Raw genomic sequence first — 22,825 nt, forward strand, 5'->3', positions numbered from 1 at the left:
AAGAACAATGTGTGACAGTCACCTGCTGAGGGTTGTTAGAGGGATTTCTCATGTCATGCAGGACATCTGCAGTGTGCATGAATGGAACTGGTCCTATTGTTCTTCCTCTGCTTGGCCTCCTGCGTCTTCCTCACTGCAGACGACACATGAGGTCATTCAGACCCGGTACAGACCTACACTGTCCTACACAATCTACCTGACGGACTGATTCGTCCTCCTGTCCCGGGCTGTGGTGCGTCAGCGTGAGCCGTCATGAGAGATTAAAGGTTAAACGTGATCCTCTTGTCATGACTGGGCTATAAATAGACTGGATGGTCTATGGTCCATCTAGACTGTAACGCACTGACTGGTTTGGACTTGTGCTGCATGTAATTCCTGATCTAAGTGATTCCAGGAGAACCTGAGAGCGTCTTGACGTTTGTTTGAGGGTACATGAGGTTCTGTTTGTTCCTGCTTCAGCAGAAATAGTCCGACCACATCTCTCTGTCGCTCTGCAGTGACCCGACTAATGTGTGCGTCTTATAACTGCTTCCTGCTTGTCTTCTTTTACATTTTTTGGGTACATTCGACTTCAAAATTTTTTAGTTCATCTAACGTAGATGTGTCTTCACATCATTTTTTTTAAATTCAAGAGCAAAGTGCACCAATTTTTCTCTTTATTTGCAATCCAACTAAAATTCACTCTGCTTTTAAATAATCAATGAAGTAAAAAAAAAAAAAAACAGATTCATGTTGAATGGAACTCATCTTTCGGAGTTGCAGCCCTAGTTGCGTCGCATCCATAGCAACAGATTGAAGCACATGGGCATCTGCTGACAGGCTGGTCGTGACACTTTGGTGACCCAGACACACACACACACACACACACTGAACATTGTGTTCAGAGACATGTTGTCATGTCATGTGAATTATTAGAATGCAATAATGTTCGTATCAGTTTATAGAATGCACTGACCAACAAATAACCAAATAATAATTCCTCCTTTGACTCTGGACGTAATTTTTTTTCTGCCTGTTGTTTGTCACTCATCCCCCCCCCCCCCCCCAGCGTCACTACTTCCTGTCTGAGAGGCGAGCATGTGCCGCTGTGTCACCGGAGGTGGTTAGCATGAAAGTGCACTGTTGGCTGTCAGGATGTTGATGATTCACACACACACTTTGCAAATAAACCACACAAACTCACAGACACACACACACACACACACACCTACTCATGTACTTCATTCATGTCTCATCTCAGATACAGTGTGGATGCGGCACACAGGAGAAGACGGCAGCGAGGCGATTGGTGGAATGGAATGAAACCGAATCCTTTGAGAGGAACTAATGCGATCTAAAGAACCAATCAGGAAATAGTTATGGGATGTTTTTAATGCTTGAAATTCAATGCATGAAGAAATTGAAACAGCAGCGTGAAAAACGTGCTGAAATAATGTGATGCGTTCAGTATGTGAGGTGGAACTATTTGCCTGTAAAGAAATATTCATGCACAGATGAGTCACAGACGATGGGTTCAAAGAGGGAACAGTAAATGCTACACACACACACACACACACACACACACACACACACACACACACACACACACAGAGGACTACACACTCTACTATTGAGCCAGATTTGAACACAGTCAGTATTCTGTGCCTGAAGCTGCCAGCAGTGTTCATTCATCACCTACATCGCTGCAGCCGACCTCAGGCCGTCTGTGTTCTGCTGGGTGTCGCTACAGAAACGGGCGTTTCCTGAATGAATGGGACCACGTGTCGCCGACGGGACGCGATTCTGGAGAATCAAAATGTTTATTCGCAAGAAGCAGGCGTTTGTTCTGCTACAGGACGTCAGGGGACGGTCTTGTTACGGCTTCATGAAGAGTGTCCATCGTTTTCCTGTTTATACACAGGTCCAGTCGCAGAGATACCACGTGACGACATAAACAACATTTTTTTGTCAACCAATAGACACAGACCTTACCTGTGTATAATTAATTATATATAAGTTACGTAAACGATGATGAAGAATGAAAAGAAACGAGAACACATGAGCTACGTCTTTACTCCACCAACGAGAACGAGATCCGGTCTCATTGATGTTGTATCCATCCGCCAACACGTGGTAAAGAACGAGATGCGGTCTCACCAATGTTGTATCCATTTGCCAACACGTGGTAAAGAACAAGATACAGTCTCACCGATGTTGTATCCATCCACCCACACGTGGTAAAGAACGAGATGCGGTCTCAGCTGATGTTGTATCCATCCGCCAACTAGTGGTGGTGTCCCGAAATATAACTCGTATCTCGGATTTTCGCTCATATGTCGAACAAAAATATGGACAGAACGACGACTCGTATCTCAAACCACTCTTATCTCCAGGTTCTACCATCATCATCTGGACTCTTGTCTTCTGTTCAAAGATGACAGTGCACTTAAGAAGTTTACGGTTTTCTTTGAGCTAGCTGCTAAATGCTACGAAGCCATTTTTAAACCTCCTTGGCGTGTCAATGCTGGCAAACATTTCCCCCCCTTTCCATCTCTCTGACTAACATTTATAGATCCGTCTGCTGCGCCTCTGTTTCCACCATTAGAGTGGAATGAAGCTCCACCTTAAATTTACCACCTTAAAGAGGCTCAATCTGTGCCGTTGTGGTTCGTGGCAGAAAGCGAAACCGGATATGTGGCCGCGAGCAGCAGTAAAATGTCAAACCTAAGTGGATTGATGGTTCATTTAGATATAACGCCATTTAAATTTATCTCAACTGTTGATCTGTGTTTTTTCATATTTTACATTATTGATCGGCCATGGAGGTTCAGTTTTCACCAGCAACCTTGTTGGTTTGTTTATCAGCAGGATTTCATGAAAAACATTTACCTTTCTAAGAAACTCGATGAAAAACAAAATCCTAACATTTTTGGAAACATTTTGCTTTGAGTCAGTTTGTGAAATTTATTCCTTTATTTTTGTTCATTATTCCAAGGTCAACTGTAACCGACAGAAACGCTGACTAAAGCACACTCCGCATCACGTGTGTGTACCTGGATTACAGGGGAGCAGTGTGTGTGTGTGTGTTTGTGTTGGGGGAGACATTAGGTCTTTCTCATGAACTTTATTTATACAACAGTGTGGAGGAAATTCTATCACAGGACCCGTGATCATCATACATGATGTTTTCTTTGCACACAAACACTATCACGTGTCACACACACACACACACACACACACACACATACACACACACACACACACACACACACACCAGTGTTTAAATAACTATAAAGGCATGTGGGCACCCAGGCTGTCATACAGCATCATCTTCCATCTCCAGAACCGATTGGTTTCCTCGGTCTCGTCTGAGTTATGGCTTCATGGTTGCTATGGTTACACTGAACCGTATTGTGTTCTTTGCATTTGAGTAAATTTTGATTCAAGCAATCTAATTATCTTCTTCTCCAGCTTTCGTTTTTACTTTACAGCCCCTGTTCATGGATGTAAAAGACGTGAGCAGATGATTGTTCAGTTCTTCAGCTGTCGGTTAAGTTTGAATTACAACATAAAGGAAACTCCTGAAACAATAATGAGTCTCCTGCATGCATTTTCATGCATTATTGTAAATAATGCATGAAAATGCAGTTTTGTAGATGCGTTCGGCCTAAAAACAAAATCTGCCAGTGTTTGCTGAGATAAGTAGGATCTCGTTCCTGCACATTTAAACCCAAATGAATCCTCATAGTGACCTGGCTGAAGGCTCTGCGCTGAAATCTGTTCTACCTGAGCTGATGTTGGCTATCGGTGTGGATCCCTTCAGACTTCGACATTCCCTCCTCCTCCTGGAGAAAAGATGAGTGTAGAACCCTCTGATGCAGCCGCTGCAACCTGATCCCAGCAGCGCTTTGGCACCACATTCTCCACAACACTGCTCACCTGTATGTGTGTGTGTGTGTGTGTGTATACAGTGTGTGTGTGTGTGCCACAGAGGAATGTGCGGTGTGAAAACGTCACTCTAGACGCCCGTTATTAGCGACGTTAGCATCACAGATGTGCCTCACCTGCACCAGTCGGTCTACGTCTGAGCTCCTATTGTCGTCTGTTCACCAGGAAACACACCGTTAGTCGTGTTGCGGTCAGTCTGGATGACTGTGCACCTCTGTTTTGTCTCCGTTTGACCTCAACTGATTTCGTGTGTCGGCCTTTATCAAAATGCATGGAGCAGAAAGTCCCTTATAGACGTGTTCAGACTGCTTACACACACAAGTTTCTTTCCGTTTGCACGGCTCGTAATGTAAAGTGTCTCCGATCGTGGCTCCAAACGCAGAGATATTACCCCGACCGTGAGTCCACGGCATCACAACAAGTCATCAGCTGCTGGCGTGAGCACTTCACTTAGAGGGAAGGACCATTAGAGGCAATCAGGGCCGTCGTTTTAAACTGGGGGGATGGAGATGGAGATGTGGGCCAGTGAAGGAGTTAATGTACTCAGCTGATCGAGGACTAGGTAATGGTGGAAGTGGAGCCACGCTACGGGAGCTGTGGTCGGGTCAGCAGCTGGGAAGCCTCTTACTGCACTCAACATGCATGTGTTTGAGTCCACGTGTCGCTGCTATCATGTTTAACCTGTTTGCATGACATAACATTACACGGACTGAGTTTATAGACGAACCATCAGCACAAATCATCAACGTCTAGAGAGCATCTGCTGCCTTTCTTTAGGTGTCTTTGTTGGGTTCAGGTCTGTGTGCGCAATGCAAATATAATAAGGAGGTGTGCATCTTTCAGAGGAACTACATTGTTAGATGAGGTGGTGGTGGTGGTGGGGGGCTGACCTTTTGTTCTCTTTGCTTAGTGGGCATTCCTCTGACTGGCTCTCGCCCAAATTAAAGCACCAGCAAGACGTCAACGCTGAGTCTGAATCACTGAAGCCTGTCGACGCTCTAATAAATGAGCATATATATACTCATTTATTACACACACACACACACACACACACACACACACACACACACACCCTCGAAGTCTCCAAATGTCTGCTCTTCAAGCTGTTCTCCTCCAATCCAGTGGGTTTCCTCCTTTTAACCAGAATCTGAGGAGCGACCCAGTTGTTTTCTGGGATGTCGCTCTGAGCCGTCCAGGAAGGGCCCGTCGGTCACGACCACACGAGACCGAACCCGGTTCCCCTGCCTTTGATCCGAACGCGTCGTATAATAATAGCATGAATGAGTCGCTAACGTAATTAGTCCGGTGCTATTATTGGTGCTGGGGTTATTTTAGTGGCCTTATAAACAGAGTCCCTCTGGGTCCGGACAAAGTCTGAAGCAGACTCACATCCACTGGTTTGGATTCAGAGAATTCTTGGGCTTTAAAACATTCTATTTCTAATAGATGAACCAGTTTTTTAAATTCTTTTTTGGAGCTGAATACCCCTCCCTCCTGGCTCGATGGCGTCACCTCAAAAAACCAGCGACTTCTACAGTTCAAATTTATTCTGTTAAATCTGATTTCACACTCTTGAATAGAGTATTTACAGCAAGTTATGGAGAAAATAACACATTTAAAACTGTCGTCAGAGGAAAATGCTCCAGTTTATGAAGGTCATTCAGTTCCACAGGAGGCCAGAAGAGCAGAATGTATTTAATGCTGTTATTTAGTTTTATATATTCACATCGGGGGCGTCTTCAGTGTCAAGCTTCAGCATGATTCAAACTCTACTCAGAGCTGTTAGATTTAGATTTGATATTGTATTCAGAGTAAGAATCCATGAGGAACCAGGAACAGGTTCACGTTTTCTCTTCCTTAGTCACGTTTTTAAGGCTTACTTGTCGACACAAAGGCTTTAAAAACACATCAGAACGTCAGCAGCCGATCCTTTGAGTCCTGTTAGTTTTAGTTTGGGGCGGCGGTTGAGCGGACCCAGTGGTTCAGAACATTCCACAGATGCCTGGTTGGACTGGGATCTGCAGGAATTTGGAGCCCAAGTCAACGCCTGGAATCAGATGTGTTCCTGATGCCCCTGACAGGTGCTGCTGTAGACATTATTTATGGAAACCATATCGGTTAAAGGTTTATCAATGCAGTTTCAATGTTTTTTCTGTGTATTTTTTTTTAAAACTGACGTAAAATCGAGAACGACGCGAGTCGAGGTCAACCGGTACGATACCTGTTAAAGGAAGTGTGTGTTTCCGTGTGTGTGTGACGTGTGTGTCCCTCTCCCTGCAGGCCCTTATGGTTGAGTTGGTGCGCGGTGGCCCCTGCCATGCCTCCTGCCATGACGGACCTCCTGGACATTTGGGCGGCCCACCCGGCGCTGGCCGGCCACGCCCTGCACCAGATCACCGTGGACTTCCTGCTGCCCACCGGGATCTACATCCAGATGGAAGTCCCACGGGACGCCACCATCCAGAACATCAAACTGGTGGGTGGCAGATAATCAATAGATTACAGTCCGATCACCTGCCGGTTATCTCCAAGGTGATTGGATGAAGGGGAAGTCTGTTTCCGTCTCATCCATATTCAGCCGGTAGACGTTACCTAACGCTGGTCTGGGTGTTTCCTGTTTGCTCTCACTTTCATCGCCTAAATAACTGATGACATCAGCAGGTTTTGGAGGTGACGGCGGGTCGGTAATGACTTTGTTTATCAGTGTAGAATGATGCTTTAGGTGTGTGTGTGGGGGGCCAGTGATCACATAACCCTCTGTGTGACTCAGGTATTGACTCCGCAGAACGACCACATGCACAAATACTACAACCTGGGCAACAATCACACCTTAATGTGTGTGTGTTGTTATAGTTGATGTTATACACAACTTTACAGAGAAATACTTCATGACATGAAACATTTTTAGGGTTGAATTAGTTAAAAGTTCAATTAGAAATTTCGCATTTTGCTTTTTCCTGCATCGACACACATTCTCAACATGTTTCCTCCACACAGGAACCAGTAAATTAAACCTTATGTTGTTCTAAATAAGCAAATTAAACAAGTCGCTGCCTTTTCATACAAATCACCACCGTCTTCATAACGTTCTCCGAGCTACAGTCTGGTTTTTGTTAGTTACACTCCTGCTTTTGTCGCTGACGTTCACAGCTCATCGAGATAAAGTTTTCTGGTTTCTGACAGCACAAAATCTGCCTGTCGGTAAAACATGCGTGAGATAAATCCATTCCCTGAAGGAAGCGTGAACAGACACCTGAGGGCTCTGACAAGAAGGAAATAAGATGAGGCGAGGGACATTCCTGAATCCGCCCTAGGAAATAAAACAGAACCAAATACGACCTGAATCTTCATCTGCAGTCTTTGCACACAGCTTTATCCCAAACTCATTATCACTTATTAAGAATTCAGGATGATAAATGTCAGGAATGGTAGAACTCCATTTATTCTGTATTTCCCAGTAAGCAGATAGTTGAATAATTTCGTTCTTATTTCAGTTTGGAGCTTGTTCAGACTCCAGTCTGTATGCTAACAGCGCTACAAGCTTTCCCTGAAGTCGGTTTGGTGGTGCGTTTATTTCTAGGAACATCACAATCCTCTGCATTTTGCGTCGGGTTTAAGGAGAGATGTGACCGACGTTGCTTCAGATCACGAGTGTTTAGTGGAAAACATGATGTTTCACGGGAAACAACATGTTCTGTCATTCAGCGAACACAAGCAGCTCCACACCAACCCTGTGATCACGCTGTGGGCTGCGATCGGCGAAAGGGACGTGAATCATGCCAACACTGGCGGATGGATACGTTATTCACATCCCGATCGCCCCGGAGCTGCGTCAGGATGACGTGAATCATTCTTGTTTTTGGTTGTGGAATGAAAACTTTCACAAATAGATTTTTTTTGCCATTGGATTAGTTTATGGACCGAATCTATTGATGCATTGTGATGGTCACAAGTTACTGTAAGACGTGTAAATACATTAGATAGAAAGTAGACCCTCAGGATACGAGTTTAATTTGTTCCGTGACTGAGCTCCCCCTTTAAAATAACAAATCTTTTTAATCCGTTCCAGCCTCAAAAAAAAAAAAAAAATTATAAAAAAATATTTATTATCAACCAATAGACACACAGACTTTACCTGTGTGTAATTAATGATATATAAGTTACGTAAACAATGATAAAGAATGAAAAGAAACGCAAAAGTCACGAGAACAAACGAGCTACGTCTTTACTCCACCAACGACAACGAGATCCGGTCTCACTGATGTTGTATCCATCCAACACGCGGTAAAGAACGAGATGCGGTCTCACCGATGTTGTATCCATCCACTGACATGTGGTAAAGAACGAGATACAGTCTCAGCCGATGTTGTATCCATCCACCAACTAGTGGTGGAGTTCTGAAACTCGACTCGTATCTCACAGAACTTGTGTGTCAAGCAGCGTGTCTCGAGGTTCTACTTTAATGTCATCATCGAGCCAGAAACACTGATTGTGTTTAATCTGGTATCACATAATACTGATTATTGATTATGTCTCTGCTGTTTCTCCTCCCCCCTTCAGCTCTTATGGAAGCAGGCTCAGTCGTTCCCGTTTTATCTCGCCCTGGGCGACATGGAGAGCCACATGTTCGAATGCGTCAACCAGGCGGCGGTGCACGAGGAGCTCGAGGACGAAACTCGCCGGTTGTGTGACGTCCGTCCGTTCCTGCCCGTCCTCAAGCTGGTGACGCGGAACTGCGGCCGAGCCGAGCGCCTCCTGGACTCCAAGATCGGCGTGCTCATCGGGAAGGGTAAGACTACCTGGAGTCTGGTGTTAACGTGTTGTTTCCAGTATGCTGCAGCATTTCTGTGATCAAAACCCAAAGGCAGAAGCTGAGCTGGAAGCAGGAAGGAAACGTGTGAAGCGTCGACATCAGTTAACACCTCTGCTGTTTGTGTTTGTACAGTGTGTGCTGGCAGCGGGGCCTCAGGGCTCCATCCAGCTTTTAAACCCTATTCCTCAAATACACTCAGATTCCTCCTTGAAGAGACTCATTCATAGTTCATGAGGTTCATAAAGGGAGAGGGGGCTTCCTCTGAGACCTTTTCTGGGACGTCAGGGAGAGACAAATGGAGTTGGTTCAGTCCAGCGGTGGTAAAGGCCGCTGTAAGGTTAAATATAAATCATTCATGGGTCCGCGCTGTTAGGAAGGGCTGAACCACTTCAGACTGAGAGCCTGAGAAGCACCGTGTGTGTTTGTTCTCATGATTTGATGACTGAATATTATTCTACATTTATTTGTGACTTCAGGTCTCCATGAACTGGACGCCATAAACGACCAGGAGGTGAAGGACTTCCGCAGTAAGATGTTCCGTCTGAGCGAGGACAGGATGCTGAAGGTCCAGATGATGACCTGCACCGAGTGGCTGCAGGCGCGCTTCTCCCCCCAGCTGGAGCCCCCGGCGGAGGCGCCCATGACCAACGGCCTCAGGGAGCACACTGCCGACCTGGACGTCCACATCCACCTGGAGCAGACCCAGGTCAGACTCAGGAAAACCACTGAGAAACGCTTTGATGAGGGGTTCAGTTATTGATAAGACTGATTAAAATCAACTTTATTTATCAGTGATGGCAGCCGTTTTCTAAGATCCCCTGAGAACACAGCTCAGTGATGATTTAGTCGACCTAAAGTGTTGGTTAGCTTTGACGTTATTGCTATTTGACAAGGTCATAAGGTACATACAGGATCTTTATTTTTGTTTTTTATTTTATTGATTTTATTTTAGATGGTAAATATGGCAGAGTCATACTGAATCAGCAATTTTTAATTGAAATAAATAAAAGTAAACTCCTTAAAAGTAGTCAAGTGTAAAGTCACATGAAACTTTGTATGATAATAACAAAAACATTGTAATGATTGGGAGATTTTATCCCTTTAAAGCTTTAACTGTTAAATAATTGCCAGAAAAAAAACATTTTTTTAGAAAATAAAGTTTTTTTAAAAATTTAAGATAAATTTGTATATATGAGCTTTAATTTGTATAATTTTGCTAAAAACAGATTTTTTAGTTTATTTTAAATGCAGATGCATGCGTCAAATTGTATGAATCATGTTTGTCAGAAAAAATATAATCAAACTTATGAGGTAGAATCTTAAAAATCTGAAAGACCAATTTTATTAAACATGGTTGTTAATGAGGTCCTTATACTTTACATTACGAGATATTTAGATCCTGATCATGTGTTGTCTGCATTCATGTCTCCACTGATGTGAAGTGTGTACATAAACAACAATATGAGTGTGTTAACACACACCTACATCACACAAACCACCTGGTTTGAGCGCCAGACGTCATGTGACTCCACCAACACAAATACATCATGGTCCGGCCTCTTCCTCCCCTCTCTGATGACACCTCCGTGTTAACGACGGGCCTGAGCCCCGCTGTCAGGTCGTGTTTCACCACTAAGTGGGTCAAACCCACCGGTGGAGGGACGACGTCTTCCTGGCAGCTCCGTGGAGCCGAACCCCGTTGGGCTGAAGTCTTCTTCTGCTCGTCTTCATCTCCCTCCGAGTCGCTCTCTGTGGCTCCGTGGCCCAGAATATTTCTCTAATAATGAAACAGATGGTCGGGTCTCCACAGGCCGGTGTGTATCAGCCTGGATCTGCAGAAACAGACCATCTGCGCTCAGGTGGACGCTGGCAGGAAGTCATATTTGTGAGGTCAAATACAATGAGCCACATTCTGGACAGGAAGTGTGGTGGTTTTATAGTTCAGTGTCTTTAAATGGATATGAACACCATTGAGGAAGAGAGATGGATATTAGGGGTTTCCTCTCTGCCTCTCAGAATGAGGCAGTGATGTTTTTTTTGTTGGTAATTATAAATTGGAGATGATTTATAAACCTCCATAGGATTATGATTCCATCTCAGGTATTAGGTCAGCGCTGTGCTATAAATGGAACGCAGCCATGAAGCCACCAGACACATCAGGACCACTGTGTAGCGGCTGGAGGGGCTCGTTCAAGCATTCTGGGGCAAAGTCTGTGAATATGGCACGACTTCTGTCAGCTAACAATGAAATTACTGGTATGTGAGCAGTCAACTTCTCCATATCAGCATTGAGAGGCATTTAAAACCTGTTTTTTTTTTTCTGAAAAAAATATTTCAACCAAAAATTCTGATTCAGTCGTTTTGCGCTTGTCCAGAAGAAAGTTCCTCAATCCACCCAACACTAGTGAGGCTTTACCCCTCAAACAGTGTTCTAGAATAACCAATGAAGATGGGATTTGCTCCAGAACACATGTGTTAAACTCAAGGCCCGGCAGCCAAATGTGCCCCCCCCCCCACATAATTTAATTTGGCCCGCGATAGCATAAAAGGTCAGAGTGTCTAAAAATAAATAGGTTAAAAGTGTGTTTTAACCACAATGCAGCAATTAATCCTGTTTTAACTCTGACAAAAACATTTTGAACACAGTTAACATTTTAACTCGTGCCTGATGTTATTTTTCTTTATTGATTGATAGTTTGATCCTTGATTGATGGAGTTCTGTGGGTTTAATAACCTGACAAATGAAAAGGATTTATGTTAGAACAGAGAAACAAACAAACATGTTTTTTCTGTCTAACTGTAATGTTTGGAACTAGAATCAGTCAGAAATTCAATTATTTAACATTAAGGAGTAGTTACATTTAGTTACATTACACTGAGTTACATTTAGTTACATTTATTAGTTACATTAAGGAGTAGTTACATTTAGTTACATTACACTGAGTTACATTTAGTTACATTTATTAGTTACATTAAGGAGTAGTTACATTTAGTTACATTACACTGAGTTACATTTAGTTACATTTATTAGTTACATTAAGGAGTAGTTACATTTAGTTACATTACACTGAGTTACATTTAGTTACATTTATTAGTTACATTAAGGAGTAGTTACATTTAGTTACATTACACTGAGTTACATTTAGTTACATTACATTGAGTTACATTACATTTAGTTACATTTACTAGTTACTTCTGGTCCTTTGAGGACAGACATTATGCTGATGTGGCCCCCAGTGGAAATGAGTTTGACCCCCCTGTATCTAGAATGTAAGATGAATTTAAAAATACACTTTATTCCTGATTAACTGAAGCCTGATCACTCAGATAATCAATAACTAACACATGATGCAGCTGCAGCATTTAAAGCTGACCTCACTGATCAATAACAGTTGGAATAAATGAAGATGGCTGAGGTGTGCAGAGGCTGAGTATTCTGTTTGACCTTGTGTGTGTGTGTGTGTGTGTATGTGTGTGTGTGTGTGTGTGTGTGTGTGTGTGTGTGTGTGTGTGTGTGTGTGTGTGTGTTCTCTTGTTTCCCTCTTCAGCGTTTTGTATATTTTTATCTGACGGGGGCGATTGGAGCTTAAATCGATCTGTTCCTCTCTTGGTTGTTCTTGCAGGATCCGGTCAGTCTTAAGGTGCCGTCCTGCTGCACCCCCACCGAGCTGATGGAGCTGGCTGTGAAGAGGGGCCTGGTCCCCCACTGGCCTGAGGGGGAGGACCACTACGTGCTGAGGGTCAGCCATTGTCTGGACTTCCTGTGTGGAGACTACCCCCTGATGGAGTACAAGGTCAGTGGCAGCTCACAGCCCGTCTGTCAGCCGTGTGCAGGGGAACACGCCTTAAATTACGCCGACGCCAGATATATATATAGCAGGTAAAGAGACTGTTCTGTCACAATAGAAGCCTCAAGGCAGTCTGGGAAACTGTGACCTCACGTGAACCCTGCTGGTGCCAAAACAGTAGTTCTGGTTATGCTATGATAGAGGATTGTATGTTTACTACACATGTTAATGCTGACACGTATGTGCATGTTAATTCATAATGAATAGCACATTAAACTTTTGCACGATTATCAAAACTTTGAGTGTAAAAAGTTTTACAAATAAAGGTGTGGAGTGGAGTAGAAGTACCCGATGAAGACTCAGGAGCTGATGGAGGAAGAGAAAGAGACGTGGACAAAGTCAAAGAGAGGAAAACAGGACGTTTAGTTCCAGGTCAGAGCAGGTGAAACACGCATTAACATGCAGGAAATCATTTCCATAAGCAGCTGACGCTGTGAACAACTCAACATCGACAGGTTAACCTCAGCTCGGTGTGAACACGCTCTAGTCGTGTTGAGCAATCGCTGCGTGTTGGCAGATCTGCAGCCTCAGCAGGTTCATGTGTCGCGTCAGATTCACGCCTGGTTCAACCCCGGATTGTTACAGCTAGGAGGATTTCATGGAGTTTTCTGACCAGCTGTGTGTAAACGTCACTCGTCGGGACGCGTTCATGTCGTCTGGTCCTCAAATGATTGTCAGATTTGTTATTAACCCATTGGCTGCTGGCGCTTTGCACCAGTCGGTGGGTTTTCTCCAAAGCTCTGGACATTTATCGGCGTTTTCTTCCCATTGTTGACCGATTCCCAAAATGCTTTGCTCAGAAACACAAACTTCTTTTCCCCGTCTTGTTTTCAGTACATCCGCACGTGCATCCAGGCCAAGGAGCCCCCGCGCCTCACGCTGGTCCACATCAGCACCATCAAGGCCATGTTCGACAAGGAGACCTCCACCATCGGCGCCGTGGTCACCCGCAAGTCGTCCAACCCGCCGTTACCGCTTCCTCCCAAGAGGAGGGCGCCCACGGTGAGTCCAGCGACGGGCGTCTCGCTTGTGGGAGTGTAGCGTCAGCCGTGATGGTGTGTGTGATACACACCAGTGTGTGTGTTACACGCTGTGTGTGTGTCTGATTCACCTGCAGCCAATCACACAGGTGTGGAGGTTTACTGAGTCAACACGCTCGCCCGCTGCCACCTGTCCTTTATGAGGCACAGTCCTGAGTGTGTCGGAACAACCGTGTCCTTCCCCAACAGAAATTAGTCCCGGCTGCCGCCAGGTGCACGATGACGTCACTCCACATTTTAATCTAAGCTCCCGCGGGGTTTTAATCACCTGATGTCACGCTGACAGGTGGGGAAGTACATGTGTGTGTAATTATGATTAATGATCAATTAAATGTTGAGAGTAGAGTTTGATTAAAAAGATGAAAATATCCCCTGCAGAGTTGAATCTAATGGAATAACCCAGTGAAACGCCTGAACAAAGGGAGTTATTGTCCAAATTAATTCTCATTATCAATCAGTCTGTTGTTAATTTCCTCAAATAAACAGTTTATTCATTCATCTTAAAAATAGACAAAAAGTTCATATTTTTGTGTGATGATAGAAGATGAAGGAACTCGGCAAAGGTTCACATTTAAGAAAATAATTTTTTTTTAAATTGAAATAGATTCGCAGGAAATTAGAGTTTTTAATAACTTCTGGCCAACATTTGCTTCTGTAACCTAACTTTTTATTTTTAGAGAACAAATATCATCATTGATACTTGTATAAATACGTCATTTCCTGACTAAACAACAGCATCTCTTTCTTTTCTGGTGAAGATGTGTTTGCACACATCATCTAAATGTAAGAAGCACAACATTTTACTGATCCTGTGTCCCAGTTCTGACTACATGTTTATTTTGGACTTCCTGGAACATTTTAGGAATACTTTTTAATTCCAGGAGGGCCTTTGTTCTATTCTGAATCTTCTTTTTCTGGATCCACTCCATTATGATCTAACATTTCTATTCAGCTGTTAGAATCCCATCCGTAGCACAGATCGCTTGATGTTCAGTGATTTGTTGATTATTTTATGGTTTTGGAAAATTTTTATTTAATCTGATGAAGCATTTTGCAACACTGCTGCTTCCTTAGTAAAGCCTTTAAGTGCTCTTCACCAAAGCAGATGCAGATAACTGTCAGGAGCCGGAGCGTTATTTATGGTCAGGACAGGAACCTGTTAATGGATGCTCCTCTGTTGTGTGGAGGGAGAGTGATAATGGGTCAAAGCATGAAAACGGAGAGGACAGCGTGTGCTGAGACGCACGTGTATGAAGGTCTGTCACAAATAGAGCTTTTATTATAGGAGCGGCTCGCACAAAGACCGGCTGCTAACAGGAAGTGTGCTACTTAGTCGTGTTCACGCACCAGAGTCGTCATATGATGCTGTTTTCCCTCTGATCCACCTGACCTCCACATTGTTTGTACTGTGTGTGTGTGTGTGTGTGTGTTTGAAGAAGCAGCGCGTAGGAGTCCATATGTTTACAGTTCATTATGCTAATGTGTTTGCCTGGTTGCGTGTGTTTGTCTCTGCAGCAGGTCCACACGTGTGTGTGGGACATCTCCAGCCCGTTTAAGATCATCCTGGTGAAAGGCATCAAGGTGAACGCGGAGGAGATGGCCAAGGTGAGCCAAAAAAACATCAACGTGTGTTTCTGAAGGACTCTGGCTCAAAGATGAAGCAACTTTTTTTACGTTGCCAATAAATCCTATGAAAGCACAAACCCAGGAAATGATGATTTGATCTCATGATGTTGTTATAAAGTCACATCACCAACATACAGGAGAGTTTATTTTAAATTAATCCCCCCAAGCCTTTTCTGCTGCCGCGGAAGTTCACTATAGAATCGAATGTGGATTACTCCCTAACAAAGACACTATTTACTGGTGTGTGTGTGTGTGTGTGTGTGTGTGTGTGTGTGTGTGTGTGTGTGTCTGTGTGACTCATGTGGAGGGACAGACTAATACACTGTTGGCTTTCAGAGTTTCATGACTCTTAAAACAACAGGTCCAATCATTATGGACCTATAGATTTAGTTTTATTCATGTATTTTGCTGGAAAAGTTGAAATAGATTAGCTGAAGAGAACACTAGTGGGAATAAACGCTTAGGATTAAAAGCTTCATTTAAAAAAAAAAGGAAGTCAATCAATAACCAAAGGTTGTGATGTCATTGAGTTTTATTTCGCAATATTATTATATTATTATAAGAATATTATTATGAGAATATTATTTTTATAAGAATATTATAATATTATTATAAGAATATTATTATAAGAATATTATTATTATATTTTAATTCTTATAATTAGTTAAAATGATCTCAAAGTGATGTGAAAATGTAATTTTTTTTCTTTTCCCAATAAATTCAAATTAAACCTGACAAAACATGAAAAATGACTGACATCATGTTGCCCCGCCCACTCAGGTCCAGGTGAGGGCGGGGCTCTTCCACGGCACCGAGCTGCTGGGTAAACCGGCGGTGAGCGGCGAGACGAGCGGGCGCTGCGACCACACGTGGAAGGACGGCACGCTGGAGTTCGAACTGTCCGTCTGCGACCTGCCGCGCATGACCCGCCTCTGCTTCGCCATCTACGCCGTCATGGACAAGGTGAAGAAGCAGAAGTCCACCAGGAACTCCCACGCCTACAAGTTCCAGACCATCCGCAAGGCGGGGAAAGTGGTGAGGAGCGGGCGCGGTCGCGAACCCACAAGCGTCTCCCGTGGTGATCCAGTAGTGATTGTGGTTCTTTCTGTTTGTGCGACGCAGCTCTACCCCATCGCCTGGGTCAACACCATGGTGTTCGACTACAAAGGGCAGCTGAAGACCGGAGACATCGTCCTGCACTGCTGGTCGTCCTTTCCTGGTAAACACACACACACACACACACAGAGCTGCTGACGTTAGACACACAAGTGCTGTTCAGCCAGGTTTCAGTGAGATATACAGAAAGTAGATCTGCAAGATACAAGGTAAAATAACTGAAATCATTTTAATCCATTCCAGCCTTAAAAAAAAAAACCTAAATTATGAAAAAAAACGAGATCCGGTCTCACTGATGTTGTATCCATCCGCCGACACGTGGTAAAGAACGAGATGCGGTCTCACTGATGTTGTATCCATCCGCCAGCACGTGGTGGGGACCTGAAGCACGGCTCGTTTCTTTAATTTTCACTCATATGTCAAACAGAACTAAGAACAGCGTGACGACTCGTATCTCCAACGACTCGTATCTCGCGGTACTACTTCCTCTACTCCCATGTAATCTTTTTTTTCCGTGTTCTCGTCCAGATGAACTTGAAGAGATGCTGAACCCCATCGGCACCATCCAGACCAACCCGTACACTGAGAACGCCACGGCGCTGCAGATCCACTTCCCAGAATACTCCTCACACTCCATCGTCTTCCCTCCTTTTGACAAGGTCCCTGCGCTCCAACACACCCGTCTATAAATCCATCACACACTCCAACACACCTGTCTAAAAATCCATCACACACTCCAACACACACTCTCTGACAGTACTGACGGTCAGAGGAGACCTCGGTGGTCTCTTTAAATCACGCGTGTTCACTGATGCGAGGCTGGCTTTCTTTTTTTGTTGCAGATACTGGAGAAAGCAGCAGAGATCGCCAAAGCCAGTGACTGTTTAACGATGGTGAGTGGATGGGGGGGCGGGGGGGTCACTGCATGAACACACAGAGAATACAGGAGCAAACTGCTTGGGATTAGTTTGAAGTTGGCCCGTAACGAATCGACATTCACCCACTTTAACACAGTTTTAAGTCTCCTGGTATGTATAGCTCGTTTCCATGGGAACCCCTTTGTTGGGGTCAGCAAACATATTTGAGTTCAGAGCTGCAGGCTGTAATCAGATTCCTTGTGAAGCCCCACCGCTGGGCGTGTTGCAGGCGCTTACATAACCGCGTGACGTCGTCGACATGTTCCAACGCACCTCTGGTTCTGAGAGGTGTGTGTGTGTGTGTGTGTGTGTGTGTGTGTGTGCGTGTGTGTGTGTGTGTGTGTGTGAAACGACGCCCCAGTGTTTGAATCACAACACAAATCCAGAGGTTCTGATCTGGTGGCTCCAGGATGGAGATGACAGCAGGTCATCTCTGGGGTCATCAGCTGTTTGTCTCTTTTGTGCCCAAAGATTGAGCTGATTTGTTTAAACTGATGATTGATCCACGTCCTCGGCTTGAGGATTGAGGTGAAACACATTCATTACACTTTAGAGTTTCCGGATGTTTTAACGCTCTGCTGCCACCTTGTGGTCACTCATCGTCCTCCACTCTGTTCCGTTCTGGCTCCTCCTGTTTTCCTTCATCCTCTCCCCCTTTGACCTCCACCCCTAAACCCCTCCCTGCGTGCTTCAGGGCCGCGGCGGTAAGAAGTTCCACATCGAGCTGAAGGAGATCATGGAGCGCGATGCGCTGTCCCAGCTGTGTGAGAACGAGAAGGATCTGATCTGGACGCTGCGCTACGACTGCAGGGAGAACTTCCCCCAGTCGCTGCCCAAGCTGCTGCTGTCCGTCAAGTGGAGCAAACACGACGACATGGCGCAGGTGAGCAGAGTGTCCCCCTCTAACAAACATCACCACAATCATGTTCCTCAGGTAGCCACGAGGGGGCGCCACCGAGACATGAGATTAAACATACAGTAGTCTTGGTTTTTACTGTTGTTGTAAACTTAAAACTATATTTTGTCTTCATCTCTTTGAAAACAGAACTTTTATTTTTATCTCTTTAAAGCCAAGTCATATTTGATTCAGGATTTTGAGACGTCTACATCATAAATTTGATTTTTTTTTTAAAAACCTGATGTATGCAATCAGACGCATTCATCTATATTTTGCATTCGGAAAAATTCAGTTTTTAGCAAAAAATTATACAAATTAAAGCTCATTTATATAAAAGAAATTGATAAATTTGTCAGAATATTCAAAAAATATTTATTTTCTGGCAATTATATCATAGGTCAGACTTTAAAGGGTTGAAGTTCACTCATTTCTTTGAGTTCCTAAAATAGTTTTTTAAAATAAATAAATCACTCAAAATTCAACTAATTTTACAACTTGCAAATAAAATTTATCCTATTCATAATTTATTCCAGTTTCATCTCCAATAATTATAAATATTTTTAATGTTAGGGGCTTCATTTATGACAGAAACAACTTGATAGTAAAACGTCCATCCTGGAGAACAGAATGCTTTTATTTTCCTCAGGAACAGATTCTAGATTTATTCTCAGAGAGCGTTACCGTTACATTTCTTCAAACCAACATTGACATTGAGGTACGGTCATTTTACTGCTGAGAAGCATCACAGCAGCTGTTCTACTGGGCCAGAGCGTCTCATCACCACAAACGTATTAACAGAAAAGAGAACCGTGTGGACCGTTGTGTTCACTCCAACATTTTTTCACCCTGCTTCTCCAGCTCCAGGCGCTGCTCCAGATTTGGCCCAAACTGTGTCCCAGAGACGCTCTGGAGCTCCTGGACTTCAACTACCCCGACCAGTACGTGAGGGAGTACGCCGTGGACTGCCTGCGCGTCATCAGGTAGGACTACACGCTCACGTTTACACACCTCAGGGAGCTGCACGGCGACTCTAACCCGTTCCCTCCTCCCGTCGCCCCAGCAACGAGGAGCTGTCCCAGTATTTGCTGCAGCTGGTGCAGGTGTTGCGTTACGAGCCGTACTACGACTGCGCCCTCACCCACTTCCTGCTAGAGCGAGCCCAGGAGAACCGCAAGATCGGACACTTCCTCTTCTGGCACCTACGGTACGTACGAACAGGAAGAGAAAGAAAACCATTGAGTAACGGGGGGGGGGGTATCCCGTCTGACCTTCTGATCCGCCCCCCCTGCAGGTCAGAGATCCACATGCCGGCCGTTTCAGTGCAGTTCGCCCTCATCCTGGAAGCCTACTGTCGAGGCAGCATCCCTCATATTGAGGTTCTAAAGAAGCAGGTGGGCCTCAGGATGATGGGGGTGGAACTTAATCCCTGTGGTTTATTCAAAGACACACAGAAAACATGAGATATTCTTCAGTGTAACATTTTCAACACTTCAAGGCGCACCTCAAAAACTGACAGAGCGCCTTATAATACGGTGCGCTTCTTAATCCAGTGCGCCTAATAATCCAGTGTGTTTTATAATCCAGTGCGCTTTACAGTGTATTCAAAAAAGTTAAAGGCCATTCATTGAAGGTGCGCCTCATGGTGCAGACGACACTATTTGAAGCTGTTGTGGTGGGCGTTCCGTCTCTGACCACCAGGTGGAGGCTCTGAGTAAACTGAAGTCGGTGAACGAACTCATCAAACTGGGAACCATCAAGAACGCTCGCAGCAAAACCAAGGAGGCCATGCTGACCAAAGAGGCCATGATGACGTGTCTGAGGCAGAGCGGCTACTCGGAGACGCTGTCCGACCTGCACTCGCCCCTCAACCCCAACGTCCTGCTGTCCGGCATCAAGTAAGGGGAGGCTAACGCTAGCTGAGGCTAACGGGGGGTTTCTACCCGCTTCATCCTCGTTTCTGTCGTCTCCTCCAGCGTGGAAAGGTGTCGCTACATGGACTCCAAGATGAAGCCGCTGTGGATCGTTTACAACAACAAGCTGCTGCTGGGAGACACGCTGGGGATCATCTTCAAGAACGGAGACGGTAGGAGGAGGCCATGAGGTCACCGGTGAGGTCATCAGTGAGGGACGGGAATCACGTTTAGTTTCTTCTTCCTCAGACTTGAGACAAGACATGCTGACGCTGCAGATTTTAAGACTGATGGATCGTCTGTGGAAGGAGGCCAACCTGGACCTCAGGTGGGTGTTTCCAGTGTGTGTGTGTGTGTGTGTGTGTGTGTGTGTGTTTTAGATATATCTAACAGCAATAAGTTTGACTGGATAACGGCTCATTGATTTTATGTTTCTGCATTGGGGGAAAGAAATGATTGATATACTTTTGTGATAGTTTTGATCAACTTTTCTGACGGCACCTTGTTTCCTCCTCTCGCGATGCAGGATCGTCCCTTACGGTTGCCTAGCGACGGGGGACCGGACGGGCCTGATCGAGGTGGTCTCCTCGGCCGACACCATCGCCAACATCCAGCTGACCAGCAGCAACGTGGCGGCGGCGGCCGCCTTCAACAAGGACGCGCTGCTCAACTGGCTGAAGGAGAAGAACTCGGGGTGAGACGCCGCGTGGCGGACGCCGGCAGGTGGCGCCGCTGAGGGGCGTGTCCTAACCGTCTCCTGTGTGCGTTTGCGTCCGCAGCGATACCCTCGACCGAGCCATCGAGGAGTTCACCCTGTCCTGCGCCGGCTACTGTGTGGCCACCTACGTCCTGGGCATCGGGGATCGCCATAGCGACAACATCATGGTCCGCAGCACCGGGCAGGTAGGACAGGCTCCGCCTCCTCGCTTTCCTCGCTCCGAGCCGCTCTCTGATTGGTCGTCTCCCCCCCCGCCCCCCGGCAGCTGTTCCACATCGATTTCGGCCACATCCTGGGCAACTTCAAGTCGAAGTTCGGCATCAAGAGGGAGCGAGTCCCCTTCATCCTCACGCACGACTTCATCCACGTCATCCAGCAGGGAAAAACGGGGTACACGGAGAAGTTCGACAGGTGGGTTCACCGGTGTCACCGTGTGTGTTCAGCCTCACCTGTGTGTGTCGGTCTGGGTCACTTTTAAAATGATGGAGGACAGAAAAGACCCCCAGAGGTGTGTGTAGTTCCCTCTATCACCAGCAGGTGGCAGTAGAAGATAATCTGTTAATACAGCCTCTATGGAGCAGCACAGACTTTCAGGAAGTTTCTCTCATTATTTCACCTCATTTCTCTCAAGTTTTATGAGACATTTAAAGAACAAAAATCTAAAATTAGACGCGTCTTGGTTTATTGGCGTATAGACGCCTGCTGGAATGAGAGCTGCTATAAATAATTATGTTCAGACAGGGGATTTACTTTAAAGGGCAAATTTTTGTGGTTGCTTTTTTTTTTTTCCACAAAAGTCGACTTCTTCGAAACAAAAATCTGAGTTCTGACGTCTGTAGTTTTAATTCTGTGTCGTTTGACATTCATTTGCTGATGTCATCACATTTCTAAAAACATCCACACATCAGGAACAGGAACCGTCAGCACAGGGGAAACGTCTTCACGTGAGGACGTGTTAGCGACGCCGTTAGCGTCCTGTTGCTGTGGGTAAAGAACAGAGAGGACAGATGTAGGGCATGACTGTGTGGAATGTGTGAGGTCCAGAAAGAACACGGCGTATCGGTAAGTGGAAGAACATACAGTTCGTTTTGTGGAAGGAGCCAGAGGGGCATTCCCCAGAGTCACAGCGCTTTGACTCGCTGCGTTTTGCTGCAACCTCTTTGAGAAACTTCATGGATGTCTCAAACTAAAATATCTGTGCATTTTTCTTAACGCAAAAGGAAGTATTTAAGATTTATTTGTTCAATGCGTTGGAAAATGTGAAGAAATAAACTTTAGAATTTGCCCTGTTGTACTTAAATATGTGCTTGTGGTAAAGATGAATGTTTGGTTCCAGGTGAAAATAAAAAACATTTGGTTGGTGATGTAAGATTTCTAATATCAAACAACAAATAACTTGTTCAAGTTTATTACCTAGAATCTGATCACAGTTCTGTTCTTAATATTTGATGAGATGAAATGTGAAATAGAAAGTTCCACAATCGACCCAGGCTCTCATATTACATTATTAATATTATTAAAATCCCAGTTATTATAGTTTCAAATGTAATTCCAATAATTCTCCTTATTCTAGATTCCTCAGAACAACAAACCTTGAAGTAAAAAGTTCCAGTTCTAAAAATATCACATTATATGTTTTCATTTGAGATTCCTTACATTGCTGACGCCATGTTTTAGAAATAATTAACCGTGTGTGTGTGTGTGTGTGTGTGTGTGTGTGTGTGTGTGTGTGTGTGTGTGTGTGTGTGTGTTAGTTTCCGTCAGTACTGTGAGGACGCCTATCTTATCCTGAGGAAGAACGGGAACCTCTTCATCACGCTGTTCGCCCTCATGCTGACCGCCGGTCTGCCTGAGCTCACCTCAGTCAAAGACATTCAGTACTTAAAGGTAGGACACACACACACACACACACACACACACACACACACACACACACACACACACACCATTCCTACAAAAAGAAAAAATGTGAAATGATTTCGATATGAGAGAAAGAGGAGTAGATCTATTTG

The 22,825-nt window shown here is 44.8% G+C and overlaps 1 protein-coding gene across 3 annotated transcripts in view; it reads left to right on the plus strand.

The window, feature by feature from the left end:
• pik3cb (phosphatidylinositol-4,5-bisphosphate 3-kinase, catalytic subunit beta) overlaps window positions 1-22,825 on the plus strand; it is a 38,487-nt gene that overhangs the window by 14,378 nt on the left and 1,284 nt on the right. For 2 of the 3 annotated variants that reach the window (XM_068316906.1, XM_068316907.1), the window contains 21 exons: window positions 6,208-6,403; window positions 8,488-8,716; window positions 9,217-9,446; window positions 12,364-12,534; window positions 13,423-13,590; window positions 15,144-15,233; window positions 16,035-16,289; window positions 16,377-16,473; window positions 16,899-17,029; window positions 17,213-17,263; window positions 17,982-18,170; window positions 19,044-19,165; window positions 19,246-19,389; window positions 19,477-19,576; window positions 19,884-20,080; window positions 20,159-20,268; window positions 20,345-20,423; window positions 20,622-20,789; window positions 20,875-20,998; window positions 21,079-21,224; window positions 22,568-22,700. In XM_068316906.1, the coding sequence (XP_068173007.1) occupies window positions 6,245-6,403; window positions 8,488-8,716; window positions 9,217-9,446; window positions 12,364-12,534; window positions 13,423-13,590; window positions 15,144-15,233; window positions 16,035-16,289; window positions 16,377-16,473; window positions 16,899-17,029; window positions 17,213-17,263; window positions 17,982-18,170; window positions 19,044-19,165; window positions 19,246-19,389; window positions 19,477-19,576; window positions 19,884-20,080; window positions 20,159-20,268; window positions 20,345-20,423; window positions 20,622-20,789; window positions 20,875-20,998; window positions 21,079-21,224; window positions 22,568-22,700 (3,093 nt within the window). In that variant the 5' untranslated portion in view covers window positions 6,208-6,244. The remainder of the gene's footprint in view (window positions 1-6,207; window positions 6,404-8,487; window positions 8,717-9,216; window positions 9,447-12,363; window positions 12,535-13,422; window positions 13,591-15,143; window positions 15,234-16,034; window positions 16,290-16,376; window positions 16,474-16,898; window positions 17,030-17,212; window positions 17,264-17,981; window positions 18,171-19,043; window positions 19,166-19,245; window positions 19,390-19,476; window positions 19,577-19,883; window positions 20,081-20,158; window positions 20,269-20,344; window positions 20,424-20,621; window positions 20,790-20,874; window positions 20,999-21,078; window positions 21,225-22,567; window positions 22,701-22,825) is intronic. The other variant, XM_068316908.1, reaches the window with a different exon arrangement.

This window comes from Antennarius striatus, chromosome 6 (genome assembly GCF_040054535.1).
Source record: "Antennarius striatus isolate MH-2024 chromosome 6, ASM4005453v1, whole genome shotgun sequence".
NCBI classification, from domain to species: Eukaryota; Metazoa; Chordata; class Actinopteri; order Lophiiformes; family Antennariidae; genus Antennarius; species Antennarius striatus.